This window comes from Crocodylus siamensis, chromosome 10 (assembly GCF_052110815.1).
Source record: "Crocodylus siamensis isolate JL-2025a chromosome 10, ASM5211081v1, whole genome shotgun sequence".
Lineage (NCBI taxonomy): Eukaryota > Metazoa > Chordata > Crocodylia > Crocodylidae > Crocodylus > Crocodylus siamensis.
Window position 1 is genome coordinate 28,291,945 of NC_143404.1, and position 21,337 is coordinate 28,313,281.

The 21,337-nt window shown below is 44.2% G+C and overlaps 1 protein-coding gene across 1 annotated transcript in view; it reads right to left on the reverse strand.

Annotated features, from left to right (window-relative positions):
* The window catches only part of SLIT3 (slit guidance ligand 3), a 946,021-nt gene that overhangs the window by 194,696 nt on the left and 729,988 nt on the right, over positions 1–21,337 (reverse strand). Inside the window, exons 17-18 of the mRNA XM_090064655.1 lie at positions 13,099–13,242; positions 8,726–8,869 (exon numbers count right to left, since the gene is read on the reverse strand). Of these exons, the coding sequence (XP_089920781.1) occupies positions 8,726–8,869; positions 13,099–13,242 (288 nt within the window). The remainder of the gene's footprint in view (positions 1–8,725; positions 8,870–13,098; positions 13,243–21,337) is intronic.

Here is a 21,337-nt window from a genome sequence, read left to right on the forward strand (position 1 = left end):
AGTATCATTTTCTTTTTACCTTTCACTATTTAGTTGAATTAAAACAAAACCAAACAATCACCTTTCCTCCTCCCTCTTGACAAAATGAGTCTGGGCATGGATACACTAAAACAGCCTCATAGGAACGTATGGGTGGAAGGAACTTCTTGAGACATCAAGTCCAGTTCCCTGTGTTCACAAGCAATTATTTACCCAAGGAATCCTTAAAATAAACTTCAAATGCTCACACACAACTACAAGGCAGAATACCTAAAGCAGTATATCCTACAACATACTGCACACATCTACATGTTCATAGCTGTGAAGTAATGAACTCTGGCACATATCATCCCAGAGTTTATTGCTCCTGGCACCACGTTTACATGTGCATGTTGAGCTGCATTAGAGTAGCCCCAATTGGCAGGGGGCCCAGGCAGTTAGGCTATCAGCGTAGGGCTGCTCTGATGTGGTTCAATGTGCTGCAGAAGGGCTCACTGGGGCACAAGAGTGCTCCAGTAAGGGACAAGTTGGCAGGCAGCCCCCCACACTGAAGCACCCTCATGCCCCAGCCACCTAAGTCAGCATCTACATGTGCACTGCTGTTCATGAAAAAAATCTGAAGCAGGACAGTATTTATATTTACAAGTACTAACCTTCTGCAGTTTACTAGTTTTCTGCGGCCTAACAGGGTTGCACATGTAGACATTTAGCTAATTAGGCAACTGCAGCAAACACCTCATATAGATGCACCCCCCATAGCTGAAAGCATGGGAGATGAGAGCATGGCCAATGCCCAGCAACTGCACTGCCATGGAAGTAGCTGAAGAAAATCCTAGGAAAAGGACACACACTACAAAGGGAGCATTCTCCCCCCTTACCTTTCCTCATTTCTTGACAATCTGACCTATGGGAAAAAATGCAGGAACTTCCGAGATTTCAAGGTACAAAAAAAGCACCCCAAATTAAAGGAAGGTAAAAAACGCTCCAGACACTTGTAGTGTTCATGGGGGAGGGGAGAGAATCCTTCTAGGCCATAACCGATGATCAACAAAAGGCCTAAAGCATGGGATTATGAGACTACAAGTGAGTGATTTCTATCACACTACAAGTGAGTTACTTCTATACCCTAAGATTCACACTGCAAATCCATGATTTTGCATACCATACATGTGGATTGTTAAGCCATAACTCCTGTCCTATCATAACTTCCCTTTCAGAGGCTTATCCAGTTCAGTCTTAAAGGCTAGGGATAGACATTCAAAAATCCAGAGTCTGAATTCATTCAATCTTTGCAGGTTAGTCTAACCTGCCCAGACTGAACCAATTTGCAAGTGAATAGACATACGCTTTTGACTCAGGAAATACAGATACATGCCTGCAGTGGCTCAGATCAGAAGCCAGGAGGTGCTAGTTCATGCCCTCAGCTTCAGAGAAGTTATGCCGGGGGTGTATGGCCAGGCCGAGGCAGTAGCATCAAATGAACTGGCCAGGGAGGTGGTTTAATTCCCCACTCCCTGTCCCAACAGCACGGACCCAGACCAGGGTCTGCCTGGCACTCTGCTCTCAGTGCTGCAGTGGAGGGGCAGAGACATGGACAGAGGCCAGCTGCCAGGGCCCCCTGAGGCAAAGGGGGCAAGGAGGAGGTTTATTTTCTGGAGGACCACAGCCGGAGTTTGCCAGACCTGGCCGCCACCTCTGCCAATCACTCCTTGCGCAGGGTGAGTGGTGGAATAAGCCCCCTCCCTTCCTCCTTCACCAGAAGCCAGAGGGAGGTGGAAAATAAACCCCCTCCTTGTCCCCTTTGCCTAAGGGGGCCATTCCAGCCAGCCTCTGGCCACGCCTTTGCCCCTGCCACTGGAGTAGCAAGGGGGGAACAACCTTCACAGGGCAGCAGCCCCTATCATGATTTCCCAGGGAGTGCAAGCCTCTTCCCAGCAGCGAGGCTGCACTGTAGGTGGGAGCAGGAGTGGGGCAGGCAGAGCTGCCACAGACTGTGTGGGGAGAACAGCGGCAGTGCACTAAAGAAGGCTTAGGGAGCTATGGCCACCCCTTTGATCCCTGGTGTCACTGCTTATCCCACACACTCAGAGGCAGCTCTGCTTGCCCCACTCCAGCCTGCAAAGCAGTCCTCCCACTGGCAAGAGGCTTATGCACCTTGGGACACCATGGCCCCCTTAGGTGAAGGGGGCAGGGAAACAGTTAATTTCCATTAGCCTGACTTCTATCCTGGGGAAGATCTTAGAAAAGTTTATTAAGCAGGCCATCCTTGATGGACTGGCCCAGGCTAACATTCTAAGGGAAAGCCAGCATGGGTCTTGTTTGACCAATCTCATTTCCTTCTATGACCAGGTGACCTATCACCTGGACAAGGGAGAAGAGATTGATGTCATATATCTTGACTTCAAAAAAGCTTTTGATCTGGTATCCCATGATCACCTCTTGGCCAAACTGCCCAGTTGTGGCCTTGGCTCCACCATGATCCGCTGGCTGGGAAACTGGCTCCGTGGTCGGACCCAGAGGGTTGTAATCAATGGCAGTCACTCATCGTGGTGCCCTGTGACCAGTGGGGTCCATCAAGGCTCCATCCTGGGACCCATACTGTTCAACATCTTCATTAATGTTGTGGACATTGGAGTCAGGAGTGGACTGGCCAAGTTCGCCGATGACACCAAACTTTGGGGCAAAGCATCCACGCCAGAAGATAGGCGGGTGATCCAGGCTGACCTGGACAAGCCCAGCAAATGGGCAGATGAGAACCTCATGGTGTTTAACACCGAAAAATGCAAGGTTCTCCACCTTGGGAGGAAAAACCTGCAGCACCCTTATAGGCTTGGCAGTGCTACGTTGGTTAGCACTACAGAAGAAAAAGACTTGGGGGTCATCATTGACCACAAGATGAACATGAGCCTCCAATGCGATGCTGCGGCTAGTAAAGCGACCAAAATGCTGGCTTGCATCCATAGATGCTTCTCGAGCAAATCCCGGGACGTCATTCTCCCCTTGTACTCAGCCTTGGTGAGGCCACAGCTGGAGTACTGCATCCAGTTTTGGGCTCCACAATTCAAAAAGGATGTGGAGAAGCTTGAGAGAGTCCAGAGGAGAGCCACGCGCATGATCAGAGGTCAGGAAAACAGCTCTTATGATGACAGGCTGAGAGCCACGGGACTCTTTAGCCTGGAAAAGCGTAGGTATAGGGGTGATCTCATGGCCACCTATAAGTTTATCAAGGCTGACCACCAGGATCTGGGGGAATGTTTGTTCACCAGAGCGCCCCAAGGGATGATGAGGTCGAACGGTTACAAACTCCTGCAAGACCGTTTCAGGCTGGACATAAGGAAGAATTTCTTTACTGTCCGAGCCCCCAAGGTCTGGAACAGTCTGCCAGCGGAGGTGGTTCAAGCGCCTACATTGAACACCTTCAAGAGTAAATTGGATGCTTATCTTGTTGGGATCCTATGACCCCAGCTGACTTCCTGCCCTTTGGGCAGGGGGCTGGATTCGATGATCTCCCGAGGTCCCTTCCAGCCCTAATGTCGATGAAATCTATGAAATCCTCCCACCCTCTGGTGTCTGGAGAAGGGGGCATGGAGGGGTCTTATTCCACCACTTGCCCTACACAGGGAGAGATCAGTGGAGGCAGAAGCCAGGGCTAGCAGACCCTGGCTGTAGTCACTGGGGGGAGAGTGGACAGAGGGGAGGAATTAACCCCTCCCCTGTCTGGCTATAAGTCGGTGGCAGAGGTGCTGGCTGAGGCTGGCAGACCCCAGCTGTGGTCTTCTGGAGGGAGAGGGGAGAGAGGAGGGAATAAACCCCTTTCCTGCTCCCTTTGCTTCAGGGGGCCATGGCATGCTGGCATCTGGCCACACCCCTGCTTGGGCTAGAGAACAGAGGGACCAGCTCTGGTCTCTGGAGCACAGAACACAGCCCAGGGCTGCAGAGCATCCTGGGATGCTGGAGGACTCTGTTTAACTTAAACCAGGAAGGGTCTGACATAGACGTTGCATAAAGTGGTTTGACCCAAAACAGTTGAGTTTGAACCTACATTCAGCCAGGTTTACCTTAAACCAGTTTTGGCCATTTTGAAACTGGTTTATGTGGACTGAACTTCTGTTCTGTTACAGGTTTAAACCAGTTTCTGATCACTTAAACTAGTATATGTGTAACTTCTGTCCCTAGCTAAAGTGCTCTTACCCAAAGTGTTACCTGTCCCTAGCCAAAGAGGTTCTTTGCCTCTATTGTTTGACTTAAAAGACCATTACAAAATGTCAGTTCTCTGATCATTAGAAATCATCTTCTTTCCAATTTAAATTAATATGTAGCCAGTTTGCAGCTACTTGATTTTGCAAGTGTGTTATTTTTTGCCTAAAAAGCTGTTCTCCCTCTCTAACGCTCACCCCATGAATGTAGTTTTTCCTCTCAATCTTACTTAGTTCAGTTCAATAAGCAAAACTCCTTTAATTTTTTTTTTCCATAAGAAAGGGTCTCCAATCCTTTAACTGCCTTAGTGGCCCTCCTTTGAAACCATTCCAGTTAAACTTTGTTTGAATAGGCATAACTAGACTCACATGCAGCATTCACAGATTTCATAGACATCAGGGCTGGAAGGGACCTCGGGAGATCATCGAGTCCAGCCCCCTGCCCAAAGGGCAGGAAGTCAGCTGGGGTTATAGGATCTCAGCAAGATAAGCATCCAATTTACTCTTGAAGTTGTTCAATGTAGGTGCTTGAACCACCTCCGATGACAGACTGTTCCAGACCTTGGAGGCTCGGACAGTAAAGAAATGCTTCCTTATGTCCAGCCTGAAACGGTCTTGCAGGAGTTTCTTAGGTCTTTGTACAATGATACTAGTAACTTCTTGTCTCTACTCAATATCCTTCAGTGAATATAGCCTGGGATTGCATATCAGCCTTTGTTAGAGCTGCATTACACTGGAAGCTCACGGTCTTCCCACAACTGACCAGTACTCCCAGGACTTTCTCTTCCTCAGTTGCCTCTAGTCTATGCACATGTCAGATGGCCAAAGTCCTTGTTACTGATCCCCAACTGCTTGCCTTTGCTCTTCATATAATTAAATTTCATTCTAATGCTCCATTCCATAAGATTATCTAAATATTCCTCTATGATAATCATATTCACTTCCATAGCAGCAACCCCCACCATCCTACTGTCATCTGCAAATTTCATGAGAACACTTAACTCCAGTGCCAGTGTCATAAACAGAAATATTAAACAAGATAGTCCTGTCACTGAGGAACAACACTGGTAACCACACTCCAGTTTGATAACTCACTCCACCCATGACTGGACCACGGGTATAGAGGGCTATACCCTATACAGGAGGGATCGTATTGACAAAAGGGGTGGGGGTGTAGCTCTCTATGTCAAGGAAAGCTACATGTCCCTGCAAGCTGATGTTGGGGACCGGCATGGACAGCTAGAGACCCTCTGGGTAAAAATTCGTGGGGAATTCGGCACAGGGGACACAATGGTGGGAGTCTACTACAGACCTCCCACTCAAAGTCCTGAGCTTGACCAGGAGTTCGCCCGGGAACTGACTGAGGCCGCTTGCTCCAGGACCTTGGTTGTCATGGGTGACTTCAATTACCCGGACATCTCGTGGGAAGATCACTCAGCTAAATCTGAGCGGGCGCAAAGCTTTCTCTCGTGCGTGGATGACCTCTACCTGACTCAAGAAGTCTATGGGCCAATGAGAGGCAAAGCACTGCTTGACCTGGTACTGGCTACGGGGGACGACCTAATCGGCGACCTAGTTATTCATGGGAAGTTGGGTGACAGCGACCACGAGCTGATCACCTTCACCATCCGCCGTAAAGCTGGCAAGTCAATCAGCAACACAGAAGTCCTTGACTTCAGAAAAGCCGACTTTGACAAGCTCAAGAGGCTAGTCGGTCAGGCCCTCAGGGACCATGACCCCAGGGAGATGGGAGTTCAAGAAGAGTGGTTGCTTCTCAAGGAAGCGATCCTCAGTGCACAAGCTAAATCTATTCCAACACGGAGAAAAGGCAGCAAGAAGGCACAGCAGCCCCCCTGGCTCTCCAGAGACCTAGTGGACCTACTGTGGCTAAAAAGGAAAGCCTACAAAGGATGGAGGACAGGATTCCCCTCCAAGGAGGATTACTCCGCGCTGGTCCGGTCCTGCAGGGAGCAAACCAGGAAAGCCAAGGCTGCAACTGAACTCCAACTAGCTTCAGGCATCAAGGACAACAAAAAGTCCTTTTTCAGATATGTGGGGAGCCGGAGGAAAAGCAAGGGCAATGTTGGACCCCTGCTAAACCAGATGGGGCAACTGACAACTGACGCCCAGGAAAAAGCCAACCTATTAAATAGGTACTTTGCGTCAGTCCTTCATCAGTCACATGGGATGCCCATGCCTGCTATGGGACAGGGAAATCTGGGTGAGGGGGATCCCCTACCCTCCATCAATGCTGACCTCATGAAGGAACACCTTGAGAAGCTGGATACCTTCAAGTCAGCTGGCCCTGACAACCTGCACCCCAGGGTACTCAAGGAGCTGGCGAGCGTCATAGCCCAGCCCCTGGCACGGATCTTTGAAAACTCCTGGCGCTCTGGTGTAGTGCCCACAGACTGGAAGAAGGCCAATGTGGTGCCGATCTTCAAGAAAGGGAGGAGAGTGGATCCGGCTAACTACAGGCCCATTAGCCTGATTTCTATCCTGGGGAAGATCTTAGAAAAGTTTATTAAGGAGGCCATCCTTGGTGGACTGGCCCAGGCTAACATTCTAAGGGACAGCCAGCACGGGTTTGTTGCAGGTAGGTTTTGTTTGACCAATCTCATTTCCTTCTATGACCAGGTGACCTATCACCTGGACAAAGGGAGAAGAGATTGATGTCATATATCTTGACTTCAAAAAAGCTTTTGATCTGGTATCCCATGATCACCTCTTGGCCAAACTGCCCAGTTGTGGCCTTGGCTCCACCACTATCTGCTGGCTGGGAAATTGGCTCCGTGGTCGGACCCAGAGGGTTGTGATTGATGGCAGTCACTCATCATGGTGCCCTGTGACCAGTGGGGTCCCTCAAGGCTCTGTCCTGGGACCCATACTGTTCAACATATTCATTAACGATGTGGACATTGGGAGTGGACTGGCCAAGTTCGCCGATGACACCAAACTTTGGGGCAAAGCATCCACGCCAGAAGATAGGCGGGTGATCCAGGCTGACCTGGACAAGCCCAGCAAATGGGCAGACGAGAACCTCATGGTGTTTAACACCGAAAAATGCAAGGTTCTCCACCTTGGGAGGAAAAACCTGCAGTACCCTTATAGGCTTGGCAGTGCTACGTTGGTTAGCACTACAGAAGAAAAAGACTTGGGGGTCATCATTGACCACAAGATGAACATGAGCCTCCAATGTGATGCTGCGGCTAGTAAAGCGACCAAAATGCTGGCTTGCATCCATAGATGCTTCTCGAGCAAATCCCGGGACGTCATTCTCCCCTTGTACTCGGTCTTGGTGAGGCCGCAGCTGTAGTACTGCATCCAGTTTTGGGCTCCACAATTCAAAAAGGATGTGGGGAAGCTTGAGAGAGTCCAGAGGAGAGCCACGTGCATGATCAGAGGTCAGGAAAACAGATCTTACGATGACAGGCTGAGAGCCATGGGACTCTTTAGCCTGGAAAAGCGCAGGCTTAGGGGTGATCTGATGGCCACCTATAAGTTTATCAGGGGTGACCACCAGGATCTGGGGGAACGTCTGTTCACCAGAGCGCCCCAAGGGATGACGAGGTCGAACGGTTACAAACTCCTGCAAGACCGTTTCAGGCTGGACATAAGGAAGAATTTCTTTACTGTCCGAGCCCCCAAGGTCTGGAACAGTCTGCCAGCGGAGGTGGTTCAAGCGCCTACACCGAACACCTTCAAGAGTAAATTCAATGCTTATCTTGCTGGGATCCTATGACCCCAGCTGACTTCCTGCCCTTTGGGCAGGGGGCTGGACTCGATGATCTCCCGAGGTCCCTTCCAGCCCTAATGTCTATGAAATCTATGAAACCTTGCAACATAATGTAGCATAGCATCCCTTTCAGCCAACTCCTTATCCCCCCTCACAAATGTGGCACTGATCCCCATTCTCTCCACTTTGACTAAACATTTCCAATGAGTTATGATAGCAAAAGCATTGGTTAAATCTAGCAAAAGCATTGGTTAAATCTAGATAAATTAGACAGACTGCCTGGATAGGGCTATTCAGATCATTTAATTTATCACAGCAGATATTAAATTAGTCTAACATGATCTCCTTCAGCTATAGCACTGTTGTGTTTTGTCCCATTTTCCATTTGCTTCTATATCCTTTGTTTACTTCTTTCTTTAGCATCTATTCTAAGACTTTACCTAGTGTTGAAGACAAGCTAATAGGCTCGTAAGTGCCCAGATTATACTTTCTCTGTTTTAAAAGTAGGTACTAAATATCCTATTTTTCAGTCATAGGGTATCATCTCTGAATTGACAAATTCAGTAATGGCTTGGGCTGAAGGTATTACCATTTCATGTGTCAATTGCTTTGATAGTCTAGGATGGAGATTATAGCAGCAGGTCTAGACTTTCCAGTTCACTAATTCCAGTAGGTCGTAAGATAAATTTGTGTTTTCCCCATCTGAACAATTAACCACTGTGATTTTGCACATGAAAATACCTCTTTTTTAAAATGAAAGGATTGAGCAATGGCATTATTGAAATAAATAAATAAAAAGAAAAAGATGACTTACATTGTGGACAAAGAGACAAGTGTATTGAAGGCTCCTGGTGTGAGGGTACTGATGTGATTGTCATATAGTGAGAGTAACCGCACTGAGCTTAGCCCTGCGAAGGTGTCATTGCTTATACAGCTGATTAAGTTGTTCCTCAGCATCCTGCAAAAATTCAGACATCAGAATACTTGTTTGTATTGCTTGAAAGGGGAGAGAAGTTTAGAACAGAGATTAGAACATTGTTTCTCATACAGGGCTGTAACAGGTGCTAGGTGAGGACTAGACTTCATTCTGTCCTTCTGATGGTCAAAAGCCAAGAAAGGGTCAAATTCACATCTCTACAATGTGTCATGAATGTAAAGCTCATTTCTCTCATATAGCATTAACGGGCAGTCGATGCCATGCATCTGAAAATACAGTGTGTCTAGATACCTTTGCTATTTAGACATTCAGTAAAATTAAAACAGCTATTAATTTGCTAAGCATAAATGTAACCTAAAACGGATTTCTGAGACCACATGATTCAGCTTCTGACCATAATAACAAACAAGTACCTTCTGACCATAATAACAAACAAACTGCATTAACAACATTCCCATCCTAAACAGTTTCTTTACATACATATTTAAACATCTTCAAATGAAACAACGGTGGCAGAAGCTAATCTTTGCTATAGGAAAAGACTTTTTAGAGCAAAACCTCTGAAACCTTTTTGCACAGCACTTGGATCAGATGAATTTGAGCTGTATTTTGGAACATGCGGTGTCCTGAGTTGTTATGGTAACAATGAACTTGGTGTTAAAACCTAATTAATCCAAAATAGTGTAGCACCTAATTTATTCTCATAGCAACAAAGGATTTAGAGCTACATGAGGCATATGTCACATTTTCTATCAAATAAGATGTGGGTCCTTACATATCAGTGGACATGTCTACAGGAGATGCTTAATGCACTGTGCAGTAGGGTGCCGGGCAAAAATGTGCTAATACACTACTACGCAGTAGTGTTAGGCTACTGCGCAGTAAGCATCACAAAAAACCCATAAACTGGTACTACTACGCAGTAACTGTAGTTACTGCACATTTAGTTAGTACTAAACTAAATGCACAGTAACTACTGTGCATTACCAAATGTGTAAATGTGCCCAATGTAGCCGTGATATTCATCTTTGGGTTAAATACCATTCAGTAACTTAAATGTACCATATGAAGGCTACAAAACAAGCACAGATTTGTGCATCTGCTCCAAAAGTCTGATCATCTACTATGAAAGCAAGCATTTCTGTGGTATCAAACATGTTCAGTCTGCTTTGAATTCAATCCTACTGGATGCCTGGGCTTACACCCCATACTGAGTACTTATAAGGCACTGACAGACACTTCAAAAATGCTAGTGAGAGATGGTTACATTTTAATAAGAGACACTTACATGCTTTTGGGTTTACACACTACTAAATCCAGTTATCATCCCAACCACCTATAGGATAAATACATGGGTCCTACTTCCTCAGGCATTCAAAACCATGTAAAAATCTGAGATCAATAGGCACTCAGAGGGAGAGCTTAAGAAGATACCACCTTTAAGGGGAACCATCATATCATGCCACACAGTATTTCCACCTATGCTTTAAGCTCTAGAAGGAATGTAGTAATACATAAGAAAACTGCTGGGGTCACTTTAGGATTAGGAAACTTTTGGAAGAATAGCATACTACAGCAGTATATCAGTATGATGCCCTTTCTGGATTCCATTCAGCAAGGATTAGAGGGTAGCTGAATCTCACCAGAAAGACTGGAAATGTAAATGCCTATGCATCTCCAATAATCATTTAATATGTTTATAGAAAAAGGATATTAAAATTAGCATACCTCCAATGTGGCTTCTTGGTTTATGCCATAGTTTTTATGTCCAAAGAAAGTAGGCTTATAGATAAAAATATATGTCTCTCAAGCCAAAAAATTAAGTTTTATACCAGAACATACCACACACTGTGTGCCCTTCCTGAAGGAACACTTATACTTAGAGATTTTCATTTCATGCTGAGTATATTTAGACTGCTTAAGCAGCTGGGGGAAAATGCAGGTCAGAACAACAGGACAGCTTCTGAGCTAAATTTTTTTTTTAATGAAAAAAAATACTTAATCAAGTTTGGAAGCACTGCCAGGGGCTACTTTTATAGTATAACAAGTTAATTTAGTATCCACAGACAGTATTTAAAATTTCCTTAGTAAAATGCATGCACCAAATTAAGGAACAGATGGACTATGCCACAAAAAATATATGTTAAAGGAACAGTGAAGGGAAAAGTCTCCATTTCTCATTCTAGGCTAATCTGTCAAGGTCTTATGCAGGCAAACCAGTAAGTGAAGTTAACTGAGGGGTTGTCTTCAATGAGGAGTGAAGGAATTGGTACTATGAGACTTTGCAAAGTAAGAAGCTATTTGCTGTCATGTATAAAATGACCATTGTAAATAGTATTTAAATGGCATTTTGAGGCCATTCTGCTGTATTGTTTAGGTATCTCGTCCTTTAGAATAGGGAGATTGTAAAAAAATATATATATATATTTATCAAGTATAGATCACATTATCAACCATGTGCCATCATTCTTTCTGATTTCACCAGATGCACTGGCTGAGTGCAGACAATTAAAACACCCAAAGCTGAATTGATTCAGTCTTTAAAAGTTAGTCTCAGCTGCAAAGATTGAATCAATAAGCGAATGAACAGATATTCATGTTTGATTCAGGAAATGCAACCAGATGCTTGCAGTGGCTCAAGCCAGAAGCTGGGGGTTGCTATAGCATGGCTCTCTGGAGCATAGCCAGCATGGGCTGTGTGTTTGCTTCCTCTTCCTGCTGCCCCTGAGGTCTCTAGGATCTGCAGTCCAGACTCACAACAGTAGGATTCTGCAGTTTCTCATCACTTCCTCTTCTTGCTTCCAGGTACCTTAGAATTTGTAGTCCACAGTCACAGCCAGCACTAAGTAAGCAGGGCAGGGCAGCTCCATACTTGGGAGAAGAGAAGTTTAACCCCCCTCCCTGGCCCCAGACCCCAGCAGGGGTTTGTCTGAAGGGGAGGGAGGAGCACTAGGCCAGCAAGTGAGGCCATTGAACCAGCCCTCACTGCTCCAGCTACGGAGAAGAGGGGTGGGGCCAGCCGTGCTCTCTGGAACAGATAGCCCAGCCCAGCCCAGCCCACACCTAGAAATGTTGGGATGCTGGGGGACTTTGATTTAACTGAAACAAGGAAGGGGTCTGAGACAGAACTTTCATAAACTGGTTTGACCTAAATCAGTTAAGTCTGATATTACATTCAACCAGGTTTATCTTAAAACCAGTTTCAGCCATTTTCAAACTGGCTTATATGCATTGAACTTCTGTTCTATTACAGGTTTAAATCAGTTTCTGATCACTTAAACTGGTTTATGTGTAATTTCTGTCCCTAGCCCCCTACACATACTGTAATTTCTGTTTCTAAGGGATGTAGCAGATGCCAACAGTGATCCCAGCCTTTTTTTATCTCTATCTAGGCACCACTACATATGCATGGGCAGACCCAAAGTGAAGAGGGCTGCAGCCACACCCCATTTTAGTTGTGGTACCCGTACAATGAAGTATTTTGAGTACACTGGCTTGTCTATGTGGCTGCTGGAGCCTGTGCTGGTACATCTCCAGAACCTTAGGAGTGAGCACCACCATAATATGATTAGATATGGATTTCAGGTGTTTATTTTAAGTTCCCAAGTTACTGAATGTGTTGGTCTGAACTATTCTGATATATCAGAGCTAGCATTAAACTGGTCAGCTCTGGACTGGTCATAATTGTGTCACTGTATAACTACTCAGGCTGAGTAGTTCCTTAGCTTCTTGCCTGGGCTTTACCTGTGTCCTCTTCCATGCTGCCATGGCTAGATTGATGTCTGCTTAAAGCTCATGTATATATGTTTGTTGTGTCGTAGTCCCAGCCCTAAGTGCATAACTCCTAACTCAAAGTTTCCTATTTGTACAATGGTTATAACAATTCATAATTAACATTTGTAAGGCATTATGGAAGAAAGTCACCATGTGTGAATGTGGTGGTTAAAGTTTTAGTAGAATTTTTAAAAGGTTGTTCAATGTAACAACTTTAAACTGCAAACAATTAAATCCACCCTGCTCTGGCCCAACTCAATCTCACTGTCATGTTTCCAACCCTTGAAAACCTGGTTTATAAAGAAATAGCAACTGAACACTTTCATTGAACTATAAATATACAGAATACATTTCAGATACAGTGATGCACTCCCTGTCCTGTGAGCCCTCTGTTCAAGAACAGTGTTGTTATCAAGCTCCCAAGGTGACACACAAACAGTACTCTTTCAACAGAGGAACACAGACTTTGCACTTACAATGTCTTGAGTCCTGTGAGGCCCCTAAACATTCGTCCATGCACAGATTCCAGCTGATTCTGTGTCAAAATCAGTTCCTGCACCCCTGATGCCCCATCAAATGTGCCTTCACGGATCTCCTTGATCTTATTGTTTGTCAGGTTTCTGCAGAGGGAAAGCAATGGTAATAGGAAAAAACATTACTGTTGTGCTCCAAACATTAATCAGCACAAGATAAAGAGAGGCTTAAGAAATTCTTTGTGCCTTAAAGAAATTACACAGACAAATCTGCAGTCTGCAATAGAGGTCAAGCATCACCTCAAATGCACATTTACTTCCCCTTTTACACCATCTCTGACTAAGACAATCATATCAGGATAGGCAAAACAGTTGATGTAAGCATGTGCAAAGTCAATGAAGTTGTGCATGATCTGAATCTGGCTCTTAATGGTTTTGGTCCTGCGAGATGCAGAACACTCCAGCACTCTACTCTTGTGTATCAAGTTCAGCACCTGCTTATACGTTTTGCAGGGCCTGAGCATTCAGCACCTGGCAAGATCAAGTTTTATGACTTTGGCAAGGAGCAGACAGAGTGAATCCCAAGTGAACAAAGAGAAGTCCTGAGAAATCCACTATATTTATGTTTCATTTATGCTAGGTGTCTGAACAATAATGAAATCCAGAAACATAGCTAATGATGTGAGCACATATGTATTAGTGATATATTCCAACATTTAAGTTCATAAACAATAAAGCACACTGTTAATAATTTAAATATGATTTAAATTATTATATTCTTAGATATGTTTACCACAGTATATAGCTTTATGTTCTAAATATTTACCCTGAAAGTAGTTTAAGAATGTATATCGCTCATATCTGAAAAGCCTCAACCATAAATCAAGAAAAAAAAAATGAAGAATATTGAAATAAACTGCAGAATTAAACCTGTTCTGTATATGTTGCTTCTGTGAAAAGGCCAAATGAAATGAAAGCTTAAATGATAAAATGTTGTTAGAAATGTATTAACGAAGGCAACTTCTAATTATAAAAAATATGTATATAAAATGCCAGAATTTTTTTTTTTAGTTTTAGGTCTCTACCTTGTTAAAAATTACTGTGAAACTCAGAGAGACAAGAATTTTGTTGTGATATCTTTTATTGGATCAACTATATAGTTGGGAGAACTGTTGGACAAATTTTCAGCAGTCAAGTGCTCTTCCTTAGGTCACTTCCACTGTTAAGCTCAGTGCAGTGCCATCTATGACTAAACTGAGGACTTGATCTTGCTGTCAGTGTGATCTGTTACCTGCTCATTTAAATTCAAATAGGAACTTCCCCCCCACCCCAAAACAGGACATCTGTCTATTGTGATACTAAGCTACCTGGACTAGACCCTTCACCTCCTTCCCTACAGTACAAAGTGGAATTTTTATTCTATGGACTACAGATTTAGGTGCAGAGCACTATTCTTTTCAGCAAGGGTTTGAAGTAAAGGACCACTCATACAAGATTCTCCCTGTTTAAAAGAGCTTACAAATCCAGAACAGATTCTAATGCCACATGGAGTAAGCTGAGACTGCTGAGTAGGACCTTACACCCAAAATGGTCCCTTGGCTAATTCAGTATGAGTAATGGCATCAGGATCTGACCCTGAATAAAGGAAGCAAACAACTAAATATTACGCTGAAGTTTGAACCATGACATTCGGAAGAGGAGATAGTTTGGGTTTGGATAAGAGTTGATGGAACACATGGCAACAGGATAATTTTGCTCTTAGCTGAAAACAAGCAGCAGGGGGGTTGCTCTTTGAAAAGGTTTTTACTGAATAAAAGGAATGTTGAAGCCTGAAGATGGCTTTCATGTGGTAATCTCCACTGGTTTATGGTTTATGTATCCTGAACAACTGTCAGATACTAGACCATATAACATGTAACCCATAGCCCTTCATGAATTCTGTAACCAGAAATCAGGGGAAAGAATGCCAATAATGAGGCAAAATAATTATGGATATAGCATTTTTTTTCTCTTTTTCCCAAAGTTTTCTGCTTTGTACTTTCATCTATGATATGATGACCAGGTTTTATGTTCAGTGTCAAGGCTAGCCTAGGCAGGATGTAGTGACATATGAATTTAATTTTCAGCTGCACTGTTATTTGATAGAAGTAATTTATAGTTTAGCATCTTTTTTGTATCTGTTATATTATTTCTTGCATTGCTCATGTGGACATTTTCTAGTGTTAACCACGGAATGAGGCTTACTCGCAAAAAATAATTTGGTCCTATGGCTTATAATTAATACATGTCATGTACATAAAAGAGTGACTGCAGTATACTTCTTAGTGGACAGTCATATATTCTGATTGCACAGACCAAATGCACTTAGGTGTGCAAGCTACAGGACTTGTCCTCTATCCCTTGAGCTGGTCAGATTAGAGAAGCCTGCTCTTTTGCTGACATCAAGGTTGTTTCTGTAGATAGATGACATCCCTGCTGTGGCTGCTAGCTCCTCTCCTTTCTTCAGAATCAAGTAATCATTAATTGAAGGATCCAAGAAAGATACTAGCTGCTTTAAGGCAAAAAGATTGACCTTGCCCAAAATAACTTAAAATTATATATAAAACATTACAAAATGACTCAAACAATGGGAATAAGGAAAGATGTGCTTTATAGAGATAAATAAGTAAGAGACTGCTCTGTAGTTTCACTGGGACTTCTTGCCAACATGGGCTCCTTTATTTGTTTTCCAGAACTCAACTTTACTCCCATTAGAGTATATAAAAACAAACAAGAGAGCAATTGTTCTGTACAAAGATATTTCACATTCTGTGACGGCGTCCTTAAGTACTATTTGGAATCTTGAAAGATGTAGTGAGAATGTGAGGCCCTGGAATGATGCACTTTGCATTCAGGAACTACTGGCAACAGCTAAAAGAAAAAAAACAGTTCAAATGTTGTTCTTTTTGTCTCACAATTTGGGCAGGAAAACAAAAACAAAACAAAAAACCCAAAACAACAGATTGCCATTTCCACAGGTGACAACACTTTACATTAAAAACATCATGTTTTGATCTGGAACAGACTTCTGAAAAACCCCCGACTCTGCAGCAGACCTACTATCTCAAACATTAAAAGTTGTGTCCTGCAGGAATGCTAAGATTCTATCCCAAGGATTAGTTGACATAAAGGCTTTGAAATAATATTAGAACAACCCTGGCAACCTTCCACCTGAATCTTATTTTCCATCTGTTATTATGGATTTGCTTTACAGAGAGAGATGTATGAGCTTTCTTTTAAGTGAATTTGTTGGTAGAATTGGTGCTGGGTCACCTATATGATTGTATGGGGTACAATCATAGAATATATGTAGTAATAGTATTTACTATTGCAGTCGTATTTCCTCTGCACAGTCTCACTGGTGTAGCCACACCTTCTGGAACAGACTATAGTTTAGTGGCTACAATACACAGTTGGAGGTTGTGAGTTCTGTTCTCACCTCTTTCACTGATAACTGAGCTAATCTCAAAATGTCACTATCACTGTGCCTAAGTGACACCTCTATACAAGACAAATGCAAAGAAAATAACTGACGGTGCTATAAAATGTTAGTGCTCCAAGCCTGTATGCACCCCACATCAGCATTGTATTCTTCTAAAAAAAACAGAATGCACTACAAGTTTATGAGACAGGCCTTCAATGACTTTTTGGTATCTGTGATGAGCTATCATGTAAATTTATACTGAGGGATTTCCAAGAAAGTGGACACAGTTGAACCCCCAAATCAATTGTGTCAGTGGCTCCTTTGGGACTATTTAAATGCACAGCTTATTGACAGATCATGCAACGGAACCAAGCTAAAAGCTGCTCATGTGCATTATGACTGAATACAAATGGGTTAAGATATGTAGGGAAGAGAATGTGACTGCCATGCCTCTCCCTAGGAATAAATTATTTTACCTTGCTCTATGATCATAATGCAAATGGGCATAAATATACTAATGATTGTGAACTGGTTAAATATTATGGAAATTGGCCATAAAATGGGTAGCTGGAGCAGGGTAAATTTACTTTGTTATTGTTAGAAGCAAGACTCATTCTACCAGTAGCATTTGAGCAAGGGTTTATTCTGCACTATCTTGGTTCCCTGTCTGACATATAAGGTAAAAAACAAGAAGTACAGGGAACAGAAAGGAACCTGACCCTGCATTAATGAGTTCCCTGCTGTGCAGCTGCTAGCTTTACTCCTACCTCACAGTTGCAGCACTGAGACCTACAAGAGGAAGGCATGATTAAGAGCTTCATTACTATAAAGATCACTTAAGTCCAGGTCCCCACAGACACGTCCGTTCTCTGCCTACACCCTGCCCTTGTGCATAAGTGAGAAGGGTCACAGCGGGTTTGAAGCTACTAATTACCAGTGCTCTTTGGCAAAGACTAATCCTAGGGCACTTAACCTCATTTGTGTTCACACATAGCTTCCACTTACTCTTCCACTGGGGTGAAAGAGCCTGACACACTCCACAAGAGTAGCAGACTAAATGCTCTGCCTCTGAAGATGTCTTGTTAATATTGCTGTTTTTACACAGTGATGACAATTCCTGATGTCCATTGCTACCATGGAAGAAAATCCATGTGGACTGCTGAAGAGGGAACAGGTCTTGAGACTTGTATGTGTGTGCCCCTGATGTCTTTTGACATCATGCAGAGAGAGCCAGAAGTTGTCAGGAAAGATTTTGCTTTCCAAATACTTTAACTTGTGTCTAGTGATAAAGTTTAAATCCACCCCAGCCCTACAGCTTCAGGGAGGGGGAAAACAGGAAACTGCTGGGAGAATGAATATACATTCAGATGCGACTGAATACAAAGGGAAAAGATCTATGAAATATAAAGGCAATGACATTGTTTCTTCACAGTTACTTTTCAGAGCTATATTAGTTTACATCATTCACCAAACTTTATAAGGATATAAGGCTTTTCAGAGATGATATAGCTAGAGGAAAGGAAGTTGAATCCAGTTCTGGCTCATGCATCCAGTTTCATAGTTGGTAGTCAGAAGGGACCTGAGCAGATCATCAAGTCTGACCCCCTTTCATGGCAGGAAAGAGTACTGGGGTCAAACAACTGCGGCGAGGTGTTCATCCAGCCTCCTCTTAAAGACCCCCAGGGAGCCAGCACCACTTTTCTTGGAAGTTGGATCCAGATTCTAGCCGCCCTGACGGTGAAGTAGCGCCTCCTGATGTCTAGTCTGAATCTACCCTCTGCAAGCTTGTGACTGTTATTCCTGGTCACTCTTAGTAGTGCTCGGGTGAACAGGGACTCCCCCAATGCCTGCTGGTCCCCTCTGACTAGTTTGTAAATGGCCACTAGATCCCCCCTCAGCCTTCTCTTGTGGAGGTTGAATAGGTTCAGGTCCCTTAGCCTGTCCTCATAGGGCCTGCCCTGCTGACTCCTGATCATGCGGGTGGCCCTCCTCCGGACCCTCTCCATGCTGTCCACATCCCTCCTGAAGTCTGATGCCCAGAACTGGATGCAGTACTCCAACTGCGGCCTGACCAGTGTTGTATAGAGGGGGAGTATCACCTCCTTGGACTTGCCTGAGATGCATCTGTGGATGCATGACAAGGTACGGTTGGCCTTCCTGACCACTTCCCCACACTGTCAGCCCATGTTCATTTTGGCATCAATAATGACTCCAAGATCCTTTTCTGGCTCTGCACTGACGAGAAGGGAGTTCCCCAGCCTGTAGGCATGGTGCTGGTTCTTCCTTCCCAGGTGCAGCACCTTGCACTTGTCAGTGTTGAATCCCAACCTGTTCTCATCTGCCCACCCAGTAACCTGTCTAGGTCTGATTGCAGCCTATTCCTCCCTTCTAGCGTGCCCACTTCTCCCCACATCTTAGTATCCTCTGTGAATTTGAACAGGGTGCTTTTTACACCCTCATCCAAGTTGCTAATGAAGATGTTGAACAGTGCGGGCCCAAGGACCGAGCCCTGGGGGGACCCCACTGCTCACATCCCTCCAGGTAGACAATGGCCCATCCACCACCACTCTCTGGGTGTGGCCCCCCAGCCAACTAGTGACTCATTTGAGTGTGTAGGTATCGATGCCACAGTCCCCTAGTTTTATAATGACAATGGGGTGAGAGACAGTGTCAAAGCCCTTCCTAAAGTCCAGAAAGACTACGTCCACTGCTACCCCTGCATCTAAGGATTTGGTGACCTGGTCGTAGAAGGCCACCAAGTTGATCTGACAGGACCTGCCTCTAATAAGCCCATGCTGGTTGCCCCTAAGCAAAATCTCCCCTGCTGGCCCCTTGCAGACATGTGCCAGTATAACTCTCTCAAAAAGCTTATCCAGGACCAAAGTAAGACTAACTGGCCTATAGTTTCCTGGGTCTTCCTTCCTCCCTTTTTTGAAAATGGGAGCCACATTGGCCCTTTTCCAGTCATCTGACACCATGCCAGAGCACCATGAGTGCTCATAAAGCCACGCCAGGGGTCCCGCAATGACCTCTGCTAATTCCCTCAGCACTTTGAGGTGGAGATCGTCAGGACCAGCTGATTTAAATACATCCAGTCCCTCCAGAAGTTCCCTGACTAGGTCCTCTCTGCCCCTAGGCCTGGGTGCGCCTCCCCTGGAACCTATGGGGGTCCCGGTGGTGGGGGGTGACCCAGTCCCTGCTCAGAAAAAGGGAGGCAAAGAAATTGTTAAATAGGTTAGCTCTGCTGTCTGGTGTGGCAACCAGATTTTCTACTGTGTCTGCAAAGGTCCCACATTACCCGGTACCTTCTTTTTACCCCCTGTGTATTTAAAAAATACATAGGGGATAAAAAGAAGGTCCCACAGCTGTGGATTCTGGGTCCTGGCAGCACCCCACAGCTGGGAGACTCTGGATCCTGATCCCACAGGACACTGCTGGCACACAGAATTCATAGCTGCAGGACTCTGGATTCCAGCCGTTTTGCCGGCAGCCTGGTTGTTTTATGGATGCTTCTATGTCTATTATGACAATGAATGGCTACAGTTTTCAAACTACAGGAAGAGGTGGCACAATCAAATTTGATTCATGCTTTAAGGAACCAAGTGAAATTGAGTGAGGTTTTGCTCGGAACTTAAATGGCTTTAAACAAGGCAATGGTCTTCAGTACCAATTTCTGCTTGGTTCAAAAATCCCAGCCTCAGAATGGGGACAACCCTTTCATAATGTGAAAGAAGGGGCCTTCAAAGTAAGGGGGAAAATGTAGCCCAGCTAATAAGGGTGGCTTGAGAGTTTTCTACTAGAAGGCAGCTATTGAAAATCTATATGAGGCAACACTTTATTATGAACTGTAGGGCACAATTACGTCTCATTGCCAGAATCCAGACATCTGAACTGCACCTGTACTCTTACATTCTTATCTCCTGCCAAGAATAGGGCACTGAGGATTTATTGCTTTATAGGAAACAAGCTCTTAAAAAACCATAACTGCTTCATGCTACACTTATGAATAACAACACAGGCTTGCTAAAATGCCCTCATTCCTTACAGATCCATGGCACAAGGAGGACAGCTGCTCTATCAGTCTACTTTAAGACTCAAATGAAATGAGTCCAACTATATCATCACATTTATTTTCAATAACTAAAATATGATGGTCTGATTGCCTGAAATTTTTTTGCAACTTTTACATAGTTTTATACAACACAATTATTTTTTTCAGCCCCATTTGCTTAATGTACTTGCTAGGGCCCCTAATGGTATCAGGTCCTTGGGCAAATGTTACTACATTTCTCAGAGCACTATCCTAACTACTTGGTATATTTCATGAAGTTCTAGGCTTACTGAGATGACTAATTACCCATGTTCCCTTTCTACCCTGAGGTCCACTATTCGCAATAAACAACATCTGATACTTTGGCTGGATTAGAAGGGAGGTAAAGGATCCATGCCAGACTTGTATGCCAGACCCTGAAAGCTTGCCCAAGTAGGTAGGGATCTAGATAATAGATCCCCACCTACCTTGAAATGACTTGAGAGGGGTAGGGGGGGTTGTAACATGTCAGAGAGAAAATTGAATGCATTTGTGTAATAGACAGAAACATCAGTTTCTGCAAAAACTGGTTTGACTGGATCAGGTGGAAGTAACAGAGGGGACTTGCGCAAGGTCAGCAATAAGATCTACTAAGAGATACTTTCTATGATACTTTTTTGGTGAAAAATCCTTTCAAATGAGAGATCTTTCAATTGGGTTTGTAGCCATGATGACCTGTGCAGAATATT